Source organism: Pteropus vampyrus, unplaced genomic scaffold (genome assembly GCF_000151845.1).
Source record: "Pteropus vampyrus isolate Shadow unplaced genomic scaffold, Pvam_2.0 Scaffold65, whole genome shotgun sequence".
Classification (NCBI taxonomy): Eukaryota; Metazoa; Chordata; class Mammalia; order Chiroptera; family Pteropodidae; genus Pteropus; species Pteropus vampyrus.
In genome coordinates, this window is record NW_011888846.1 from 352,083 (window position 1) to 364,340 (window position 12,258).

The following is a 12,258-nucleotide window of genomic DNA, read 5'->3' on the forward strand; positions in this document are numbered from 1 at the left end:
ACTGAGCCTACTGACTGTTCATTAATCTCTATCCCATTTTTGCCAAATGCTTACTACATGCTTACCCTTAATCTCTTACCAAAGTATAGAGTACAAAATATGACTGTCAGCAACATGGAGCACTCGGCATCCAATAAAAGAATAAAATAAGAGACTCAAAATTATTTTTACAAATTTTCAAGATTATGACTGAGCCTACTGACTGTTCATTAATCTCTATCCCATTTTTGCCAAATGCTTACTACATGCTTACCCTTAATCTCTTACCAAAGTATAGAGTACACGAAAGTGGTACCCAAGCTCCAACATGGTTCTAATTCCTTAGTGCAGTATTCATGGCGGTAGATGCCTGATGCATCTGCTTCTACTGGTATAGTCAATTTAAGACATACTACCAAGTATGAACTATACTACTAAGATACACTACTCTCCAAGAGAAGACAATGTTATAAAGCATCTCATTGTGCCACCGATTTTGCCATGTTTGTTTCACAAATTAAGTTAGATCAGCAGCTAAATTTCATCACAGCTCAAGTTAAAGAATTCACTTTGGAGTTCACATCTGAAAATCCGTACCAGTCATCTACGAGCACAATCTGCCCATCTGACTGGACCTTCTTGGAGGCGAAGAGAAGCAGCTGCAGGGGAGTGACTAGAGTCATGCCTTTAGCGGAGATGGCCCGGGTTCGAATCTGTAGGTGGGGAAAGAGGAAAGAGAAAAGAGCTGCCATTCCAACTGCCCATCAGCTGACATAATGATGATGAAGCATATTTGAAAATTAAGTCATGTTGCCATCACATATTAGTAAGTAAAGACAATTTGAGACAATTTGAATTTTCAAAGTAAACTTTTCTAAACTAATCTTTTCTTACCTTTTCACCAAATACAAAGAAGGGAGATGGGTACTTCATGTCTTGGCTGCTAAAAGGACAATTAACAGATGACTTGTGGATAAGTGCATTACGCCCTTCGGTGGTGAGAATCTTTCTCTTTTCCTTATGATAACACACATTGGGGTACACACCAAAGGCCAGAAGAGAGATAACAACATCCAAATTATTATCTGGTCCAGTGTTAGTAAACACTTGTGTCAACAAACAATCTGTTAAGAGGAATGGGGTAGAAAAAAATCAGTTACTTGGCTCATCTTTACACTGTATGTAAATTATTAAGAGAATTAGGAGAATTGATTCTTCTCTCATCTTCTTTTTTCAAATAACTTGCCTAACGTCCTGTCTCAGAACTCTTCATGCAGATTAAGTTCAAAGGGAAATTGTGCTGAGTATCTACACTAGGAAAACTAAAATTGTATTCTCTTACAAGTTCAACCATAACATAAGCTTGGAGTGATTACTTATAAAAAATAATAAATCCCTTATTAATCATCTATTCTCAGACAGGACCACAGTCGAAGTACTCCATCTGCGGTCCTTACACAGCTGTTCTTTCTCCAGAAGATGGAGTGATGATCCATGGGAACCCACTGGAACAAGGCTGATGTTTTCACCAGACTATGCTCAATGAGTACTTCATCACTGTTTGGGAAATATGACAGTGAAGCGCTAAGAGCATGGATATAGCTCCTTCTAGACAAACCTGAGTTCTGACCTAAAACCTCCGAACTAAATGAGTTGTGGACAAGTAATTTAAACTTCTATGTCGCTCTCTTCATCTATAAAATGGGATAATATTATCTGCAGGTCAGGATTGTTGTGAAGATTCTATCACATAAAAAAGGTTCTTTTCTCCTTTGATTTTAATAAAAAATTATAAATTTAGTCAGCTTACAACAGAAGAGAATTACTTTGTTAAGTTATTTAGATCAGGGGTCCCCAAGTCCGTGGCCTGTTGGAAACTGGACCACACAGCAGGAAGTGAGCAGTGAGTGAGCGAAGCTTCATCTGCATTTGCAGCCACTCCCCAGCGCTAGCATCACCACCTCTGCTCCACTTCAGATCATTAGGCGTTAGATTCTCACAGGAGCACCGCTCCCTGGTGCCAGAAAGGTTGGGGACCGGTAATTTAGATCTTATCCTTTTAAAATCTGCCATCCTGCCTAACTACCTCTGTCTCTCATCTAACAGGTCCTACTTTTGGTTATGTGTTCAAGTTCTCATTGCTTTAGGAAGTAACTTTGTCTCTTAGTCTAGATGTAGAAGTACAAGAGCTCAACTACATATCAAAAGATGAACAGCTGGACTGGTTCTACGTCACACATCATAAAAGTCCTCTGTAACTGTCCACACACTTAAACCTTAATTAAAGCCACTTAAAATGTAACATGGTAGAGCTTACTTCACATATAAAAATGAACACATGGCAGACTGACAAATCACTTCGCAAACCACTATCTGAAGTTATTCAACGAACTACTTGCTCTCAGAGTGCTGAAAGCTAAACCAGTGCTCTTCACAAAAGATTTTTAAAAACTCCCAAAAGAACAAAAATTTTAAAAACATCCATTATCATCTGTGAACACTACATTATAATTTGAGCACCGTAACCTTTGCTTCCTTTTTTAAAAGACTAAATTAATGTGAAAAATTGATACAGTTCAAAGAACTAAGAGCTGGGAACATAAAAGATACACGGCATTGTCAACGTGTGTGCACATTAACGTCACTTCAGACATGTCTTGAGAGTATACGTGTCTTACCTTCTGGAAATCCAGAATTGATCAGAATCTCTTTGAGCTGAACTTTGGCTTCCCAAGTCATTCTCAGTGTAGCCATATTGAGTCTTTTGTGCTCACAAAAACGTATCTCTGCTTCTTCTCCACCCATTCTAAAATAAAGAGGTATGATAAGCGTCTTTCTCGAAGCCCAGAGAAGTAGATACAGATTAGAAACTAGAGACAGTTCCCCAAATCTTGCAACTCTTTCAAACCCATACCTAGCATCATCCCACGCTTGGAATACTGATAAAAGGGCCACGTGATCAGAAAATCTGTTTCCAGCAAAATTTCGATGGATATAACCCAGTCGCTTTCCTTCACTGATGAAAGGCTCTGGGAAGCAGGTGGCAGCGGAGATGGTACAGAGAGCATCACCCACACTGAAACAAAGACAGGAAAATTCAATCCCAATCACATTCTTGTTCCAGCAGCTCAAGCAGTATTGTCAACTGTGGGCCACTGACTTCACTGGCTACAATACTGCTTTATTAGCACTGAAACTGGCTCATCAAATAACTTCACAGCTGCTCTCTCCTGAAGCAGAAAGGAAAAAAATGAGCTCGGATGCATATTTACCGTAAGTTATGACCAAGTAGTGTATATTTTTCCTTTCCTATTCTCTCCCATCTTACTAAATCTCTTAAATCTTCAAAACTTCCTGATAAAATATACCAGTTTTCCTAATGCTGTTTCTCTTTCAAGGACAACTACTTAAGAGAGGAACTGCACTTCTGAGAAATCTGTCCTCTCCCTCAACAAGATGGGCCCAGGTGTCCATCTTCTGGAACTGTTCTTTTCATTTCATACTTTTTCCAGTATCTAAAGTACGCCACTTCCCTACTTAAGAACATTTAGTTTTCTCTTTTATCTATGTCTATCCTGTTTTCATGGGAAGGGCTATAAGATTCTGAAATTGTTCTATCATTTAACTATCAGAATAAAACAAAGCACTTACTAGAAAATACACCCCATTATCATCATTTTGCCAAGACGAGGCTCAATGGGGAGTTTAGCTAGGATTCGTCCCAGAGGAGTCAACTCATCATTGGAATCCAGTGCATCAAGCTCTGTGGGAAGACATTTCTTTGTGAGCAGAAACAGTACTGAACACCCCTTTAACCTAGGCAAAGACGAAATGTTTCTTTATAGATTAAGGTTAGGATAGTGCACTTAAGTTTCTATTAGTTGTCGAGCCAACTGCCAGCACCATGCCTATAGCCAACAATTCTCTTCACTCGGAAATAGAACAAACCAAATTCTGGAGCACTTAATATGAAAACGGCACTAAAATTAGGCCTTGAAGGTTTTAAAGCTGAATACAGTGAATACGGCCCATGAGAGGTCTATAGAGTAAAAACTATTAATAGCAGCGTAAGTACCTACATGTCCCAAGTCTGATGCCATCTGTTAATGAGTTCTAGGTTCAAAATTCAAATTCAGATCCCTTGGCTCCAATGTCCTTATTTTTTCCCACTATACTATGCCACTTCAATCAAAAGTGTGATTAGAAAAAATAGGTGTTCTAAGAGATGCACATAAAATACTCTGGGTATCATGAGTGATTCATATTCTGACTGTTAAATATTGGTTAAGAGATGACACCGTGCCTTTTCCAAAGTAAAACTCACATTAGCTCTTTCTTACCTCGTGTTGCTCATTTTATAATATTGATCATACTAAGCACATAAGACATTGGAAACCTTAGCATCACAGCCCTGTGGACTGTATCTTAATTCATTTAAGTGTTACTTGCCAGAACAAGGCAGATGGTATACTTAACATGTGTCAGGTAGGTCTGTATATTTGTAAGTACCTCTAAGAGTGTGCTCTGCTTCAATCACAGCATCCAAAGGTGGAGGTTCAATTGCCTTGGCCAAGAATTGGCCAATTCCTCCCAAACGCAGAAGTTTTATGCTCAAAGCGATTTCATGCAACGGTGTCCGGAACATCTCTGGTGTCATGTGGGTTTCGAGTCTAAGAGAAAACAAGCACAAAATAACCATCCTCTCTTGTGTATACATACAAGTTTAATAAAAATCTTTGCAGAGATAATCAGGGATATAGAACTGCCCTTTTCTCATCTTTTTACAATTATGAAAGAACATTTTATATTTAAAAATTCTCTGGAGAAGACTCTCTTAACCGGCTGAGTCGGGGCTTATGACTACACTTATAAGCTGATGGCATTTTCAACTGGGGAATGAAGAATGAAAAAATTATCTCAAACCCCTAGAGTTATTACCCCTACTTATTGCTTCTTCAGGTCTCTTCTGCTAAAAAATACGGGCTAAAAATGGTAGCAAGACCTTTTGAGGGAGATGCAGGCTAAGAACATTTATTTCCCCACAACCTCCGCCCTTTCCAAGTCCATATAATTTTAGTGCCATGGGAAATGATCTTAGAGATCATTTTACACAAACAGCATTAAAACCCAGGTCTCTACACTTCTAGTTCAGGCTTATTCTCTATAAACCATTCGTGATGAAGATCCATGGGAACAATTTATAGGTGATTCCAACACTACTGGCAAGACTTAGGTCGGCTTAAATCAGGTTTACATAAATGCATATAGCATATCTCTCATTCAACAGAAAAAAAAGAACAAAAATCCCTTATTATACGCCTACTCATGCATCATTGGTTAGTAACTGCTTTACTCTGAGATGTTAGAGTACAGTACTTGTTTCTTCAGCCCAAAGGACAATCTAACCTTTCAAAAGAATTAGTATCATCCAAACGTGCAGTCTCCTGAGTTAACCTCTGACGCTAAAATAAACCTATATTTACAATTACCTGGGAGCCGCAGGTTAGCAGTGTAAAAGCAAATCAAAGCTTCTTTGGTTTTTCTTCAGAATTTGTCTGTCCCATAACACTTATTGTGATAAACATACACACAGAAAATCTCTAAGTCTACCTTTATTAACTACTAGTTAAAGCTAATGTACGCCACGTAGATATCCAGAAACAACTAAATACATATTTTAAATCTGAAATTCAGAGATAATTTTTTTTTAACCAATAGGTCTCATCCACATACATTCCCAGAAGGCCCTATATTAACGGACTTGGATTTCAGTCCTGGAGAAGTCAACTATACTTCTTAAACTTTAGTTTCCATATCCAAATAATGCCCTCTATTTCTCAAGCACGTGGGGATATGAGATACGTGATGGCTAACAGTGAAAAAAAAAAAAGAGTTCTATAAATACAAAAATATCACTTTGACATTTTTCAGAAAGTTAACCATTCCGTAAGTATCAGTAACCCAAAGTGATAAAGCTATGTGAAGCCAAAATAATGTCCATATGTTCTTCTTTTAAAAGGTTATTGGGTGAAAGGATTAAGAAGTACAAATTGGTGGTTACAAAATAGTCACAGGCACGTGAACTACAGCATAGAGAATACAGTCAATGATACTGTAGTAACTGTATGGTGCCAGGTGGGTACTAGACCAATTGGGGGTATTACTTTGTAAATTACATAAACTTCTAACCACTACGGTATACAACTGAACTAATATAAAATATTACTGAATGTCAACTGTAATTAAAAAATGAAAAAAAAATTAATTAAATGTTAAAAAATAAAAGGTTATTAGTGAACAGTAAACCAAAATTAAACACGCCACCAGCGACGATTTCTGATCTCTTTTCATTCTTATCACAATATCATTATCCGAAATAAGTTTCCTCTAAAATCTTTAACTGGAGGCATTTATGTACTGAATTTGTCAAATTCATGGCAGGGCAGAGATAGAGAAGAGGTATGTAATGGGATAAAAAAAAACTTCTACCACCTAGGAAGACCAGGTGCTGTAGGCATTAAAAACAAAAAACAAGACAAACAAACAAACAAAAACTTCCATCGTTATTCCAGAATTGACCTTACTTCTCAAAACGAGCTCGGCTACAGAGGTGAAAGCAGAACCCAGGCCGTACACGGCCAGCTCGTCCTTTCCGCTGCTCGAGGTTCGTTTTGGACGCCCATACTGTAGCATAGTTGGTCATATTGTTGTGAGCAGTGAAAAGCTTTACTTTCTGCCTAAATAGGAAAGAGTAGTTAATTCTAAGACTCATATGTGCTACCAATACATAACTATTATAGTTCCACTAAGTGGTGATTTCCAGATATTCATGCCTACTTGTGATGTCTATTTGTGAGGAGGACCAATAAGAATTTGAGTCTGCACTCTCCTGTCAACTTACTAAAAGGCAATGTAACAGACATGTGCCACTTACCAGCTGGAATATTTTGGCAAAGTTACTATTCTGAGCCTCATTTTCCTCATCATACTATCATCTACCTCATGTGGTTTTATTTATAAACATTAAGTGAATCAATAAATGGAAAGCATTTAAACATGATCTGGCACATAAATGTAAGTGATAATCATTCAAGCCAGTGTTATTCCAAAGTCTAGTTTAGCTCTGTAGGTTTCCTATGCTATCTATGATCTAAAGGTTATGCTGAACCAGAATATGTGGCACTTCTCATGACCTCACCAAGGAGTGCCTGCATGGTCCTTCTGAACCCCTAGCCCCAGGGTCCTTCAATGTCACGCACAGGCAGCTGGCACTAAATGACTGGAATTGGCACAAAAGAGCTGCATACTATTCACCATTCTCTAAACTGGGTGGTGTCAAATCTTTTTCAATTGCCAATCAGGTTGAGGGACGATGCAGGGAAGACATGAGGCACAAGACAGCCAGAGAGAATCAAATTTTGACTGTGTATCAATTACTATACAATGACTTTATCTAAACACAATGCCTCCCTGTATATTTTCAAGGCTCATCTTATACCGAATATAGTCTTTTAATTTTTAAATGAGTATCCTATACAGGTAGGATATTGTCATGTGCAAAACACTGATCATCTTTATGAACCAAACAGCATGCTACCATATGGCAATAGTCAATGGAAACACCCAAGGGAAAATGAGCAAAACACCAGCAGACAAAGGCAAAGAAGTTACGAGTGTTAAGCTCTGTCATTTCCTACCATAACTAACTTATGATGATCAACACCAAGAGAAATGATTAATTAGCCTATAACCTAGTATAAGATGCATAATAATTTAGATGGAATGAGAACACAAGAATTTAAAAATAAGGTGTTTTTGATTGTTAAGTGATACTAAATACTACGTGAAACATTCTAAAGACAGAGTCTAGCAAATAGGTTCGTTGGGAACTTACTTGCAGGAGTCAATGACATAAACAACATCATTTATGGTAATGCTTGTCTCAGCAATATTTGTGGACAAAATAACCTGTGGAGAAACGATATTAAGGAAAATTACAAATCAGAAAATATTTTCCTATTATATACTTGAAAGGATTGATTTACTTATGTAACAAATGACAACAGAATTACAGAAGTCTTAAAAAAATCACTCGCATACTGACTGGATAATAAAACCTACTAAACTCCAAAAGAGAAGACTTCTCCATTTTTTCTCAATTCAGACAGATTATAATTTTTTTGATAGCTCTTTGAAGGCCAGTAACATCTGTTTAATATCTATGTCACTTCCAACCCCATAACTGTAATGTTCATTATTTACCTTGGTTACTCCACCCGGTACTGGATCAAATACTTTACGCTGTTCTTCTCGAGGAATCTGAGAATGCAGAGGTAGAATCTGATACCTATGACTTCCTATAACAATATAGAAAAGTTAGGGTCTAACATAGGAGCCTAGTTTAAAACTGTTCTACATTATGCTTATTTTTATTCAAAAATGGCCACAACACTAAATTTTGTTTTTATGTATCGACTAGGGCACAAGCAAAAGTATTTATTTTCATACTCATACATGTGAGAATTCAAAGACTCATACCAAAATGTGGATTCATCTCCAAATGCTTCTGCATGGTGTAAATCAAATTCCAACCGGGCAAAAAGACCAATACGGCTCCAGGGACATTGAGGGTCTCAATGTACTTCAGCAGAGCCTCAATGAGTTCAAAAGGAGTTTCTTTTTCATTCAGTTGAGCCATGCTCATCTTTGTTTCTGGACCGTATTCATCACCACAGATCAGGTTGCAATTTGCCTGCAAAACATAGGGAGACATATTCTGAACAGTCTCAATTTCTACAGCTCATAAGCTTCTTAGATTTGTTGTGAACATCCAAATGACACCTAATTACCGTGTTAATTCTAGTTGATTAGTCGTCTCAGGTATACAGAAGGATGTTAATTTCCAAAACTGTAGAACCTATTGCACATTGACATACTTCATTTTTCTAGTGACCAATACTTCCCATAGGACATGACTAAAATTCAAGCAAACTCTTATATTTGACTCTGAAACTTCTAATGACTCCTTCTACTGAGTATTTTTTTCCCTTATTACTATAAACTCATGGTTTTTCAAAAACATTTTCCTCACTGATTAATAAACTGCTCCTATGATCCTCTGTATCAATCACCATGTAATTACTTTATCTATATACAATACCTCCCTGTGTAATTCCCAAGCTCGTCGCAAATACGAAGTCTTTTAATTCTTAAATAAGCGTCCTGCAGGCAGGATATTTGATCACTTTCAACTATCTCTGAAATAAGGTGGTATTTCCCAAAACATGTGCCTTAGAATCAATAACAAAAAAAGCCTTCAGCAATGAGAAACAAAGCTGTTACAATGGGTCTTTTTCTCAGGTTTCTGATTAAAAATATCCAATCCCAGGTTATTTCCTATCAAATTCTGCATCGCTGGTTGTCTTATATTGCTCATTCTTTTCACATTTCCAGTTCCATATTGTATATGGACATCTTGATAAAAGGTAGATTTAGTGTATGGGGGGTGGGGCACAAGAGTCTGCCTTTCTAACAGCTTCCCGGGTGTGTGGACCACAGAAAACACTTTGGGTAGCAAAGCCTCATAAAATGGATCTATCTCTAACCACGTGTGGCCTTTAAACTGCTTACTCTTTTCTCTTCTTTTTCTTTGACTTTTATGCCAGAGATGATTTAACTCATGATATGTAAAGAGCTTGAGGCTGAACATGCAATCCTTTGGAGTAACATATATCAATTAATTCAAAGATAGGCATTATAGTCAGTTCTTAAACAAGTTTTCTGTAATTCTAACTCATTGCATGTTTTTACTAAAATCCATTCTCTTCTTGGTAACAATTTGCCCATAATGAAAATTCGTTTTTGAAATTCACTTACATCATCATCCTCACCGCCATCATCGTCCTTATCCTTCTTCTTCTTGTCCTTTGGTGGAGGAACAAAGTGGGTCATCTGAATACAGTCTTCCAAAAAATATTCTGCCAGGACAACCAGTTAGGTAAGTTCTACCAGCTTTCAGAATGGAGCAACCTTTAAAACCCATTTTCTACTTCAAAATTCAAAATTACCTTAATACCTATCAATTTGATTCTTCACAACTACCAAGAAATTCCAGTGGCAATAACCTCTTTTCCCAATCAAACTCAGTGTTTGATTCCAGTGGCAATAACCTCTTTTCCCAATCATCTCGTGGACCTTAAAGAAGGGTGAGGTATCTCTTACACATGTTCCTACAAAGCCAGTCAGGGCATCCCCTATACACATGTTCAATCAGACATTCATAAAATGCCTATTGTGCACATGTACTATGTTGTACTCTCTCATGGTGTGGGAGCTATATGTAAAAATAACATTGATACAATAACATACCATAGTCCATCCTTCCTCTATTAGGATGTACATATAAAATGGGTTCCTTTCAGTTATTTCTCTGAAGAAGGGCCTTGATGCAAAGGTTGCAACATCTGCTGATTATGCTCCTGAGGTTCTCTGATGGGCCCAGAAGGGTCTCATAATCTGAACATGTACCCTTTGAGCCCTAAGAGTGCCAAAGTGCCATTCTCATCACATTATATCCGGGGTACATACTATTAACATGGCTCATCACTGATGATGTTCATCTTGATCACCTAAGATGTTATTTATCAAATTACTACACTGTCAAGTTACTCTCGTTTCCCCCTTTCCAGACTCTACTCTTTGGGAACGAGTCATTGAGCACAGCAACTCAAGAGAAGGGAGTTAAGCCTCACCTTTTTGAGGGAGAGTATCGACATATTTTTTATTATTCTTCTTATGAAAAATGTCTTTATTATCCATTTACTTATTTAACTCCCATACAGATTCCTGGGTATTTATTTATACTGAGGGTTATAATCCAATACAATGTTATTTTATTTTTTTGCTCAAACTATTCCAGCTGTAAGCACTGAGAGCTCTTTCAGGGTAGCTCTTAAGTCCCTTTGTCTCCATCACTGTTTTGTTTTAAAGCACTTCCTTATTTCCTAGCACTACAAGATAGTCCAGGCTCATCTTTTATATTCCCTGCCTTAACCTTAGAATCAGCCATTTCTCCCAGGACATCTGGTTCTTTAACTGGAAAATAGTATTGGAAATAAGATCTGAGTGTTGGCATGTTTCTTGCTACTGGGATGTCAAATGCTTCAAAGACCACTCAGCAGAGCTAGAAAATATATATTTATGTTAATCCATGTAGTCATACATCTCTCTATTTCTGTAACTAACCATTTGTATATAAACGAATATATACTAGTTACTTAGTGATGTCTCCAACTGTAATCCAGTACCACATGGTTCATTCAAGCCTTCCTCTCCCACCAACAGTAAGCCTGGCTCCTACCATTGTTCATTCATATATTTGTTTTTTTCAATCCCAGTATGCTTTTAAAGCAGTTTTAGTACTCCCGTGAGCTAAAACTGCACTGGCTTTTATTCCAGAGCTACTCTTAACTTTAGAATTTTAAAACTTAGCACCCTGAAATAGCCATTCATCATTTCCTATCTAAGCTGAAAACATTTTACCTGATTTTCATGCCCTCAATTAGACTGTGCCATGATTCTTTTTTTTTTTTTCACTCAAGCTGCTAGAAAATGGTGATAACAAAATTTTTTAAAGAATTACTTATAGTTATTAGAAATAGTTGTTCTTGAAACACTCACCTTGATCTCATTTTAAAAATCTGCCTGCTCTGGGTCTAAGATTCTCTGGTTAATTTGACCCTGGCTGCTTAAACTTTTAACCGTATTTCCGAAGATCATTTATAGACTATACCAATTTACATCTGACTGTATATAATTTTAAGAGTTAAGTCTGGCTATAAATAAAGGGCAGGAAATTTACTGGATACACAAACTCCACTAGCAGTCGATAAAACGTGTTCTTGCGCCTAAGACTGTACTCACTACTGCTTGATTAAAACCCTGAAAATGCTATGATATTATTTGATACTCTAATTTGGCCTGTATTTTCAATTTCAATGTCTTTTAAACTATAAAGAACATTTTATTAATCTCCAGAATTAAGAAATTGATTAATTATGCTCCCAAGGAGCACAAAAGATATTCACCCTCCCACCCCACCCCCACAACATTTACCTTGAACTGGGTAAGTCCTCCCATAAACTTCGATGATGGGGCAACTGAAGAAATATTCACAGAACATGCTGGTATCAATAGTAGCAGACATGAGAACAATGCGGACTTCAGGATAAGCCTGAACCACATCACGCAGCACGACCAAAAGGAAGTCTGTCTATTAAA

At 37.3% G+C, this 12,258-nt stretch overlaps 1 protein-coding gene across 2 annotated transcripts in view; it reads right to left on the minus strand.

The window, feature by feature from the left end:
- Positions 1 to 12,258, minus strand: part of DHX9 (DExH-box helicase 9) — a 41,779-nt gene that overhangs the window by 4,119 nt on the left and 25,402 nt on the right. For both annotated transcript variants that reach the window (XM_011361202.2, XM_011361203.2), the window contains exons 15-26: positions 12,094 to 12,250; positions 9,856 to 9,956; positions 8,518 to 8,731; positions 8,242 to 8,336; positions 7,874 to 7,947; positions 6,564 to 6,716; positions 4,489 to 4,649; positions 3,631 to 3,742; positions 2,894 to 3,055; positions 2,658 to 2,785; positions 874 to 1,103; positions 577 to 692 (exon numbers count right to left, since the gene is read on the minus strand). In XM_011361202.2, coding sequence (XP_011359504.1) covers positions 577 to 692; positions 874 to 1,103; positions 2,658 to 2,785; positions 2,894 to 3,055; positions 3,631 to 3,742; positions 4,489 to 4,649; positions 6,564 to 6,716; positions 7,874 to 7,947; positions 8,242 to 8,336; positions 8,518 to 8,731; positions 9,856 to 9,956; positions 12,094 to 12,250 — 1,703 coding nt within the window. The remainder of the gene's footprint in view (positions 1 to 576; positions 693 to 873; positions 1,104 to 2,657; positions 2,786 to 2,893; positions 3,056 to 3,630; positions 3,743 to 4,488; positions 4,650 to 6,563; positions 6,717 to 7,873; positions 7,948 to 8,241; positions 8,337 to 8,517; positions 8,732 to 9,855; positions 9,957 to 12,093; positions 12,251 to 12,258) is intronic.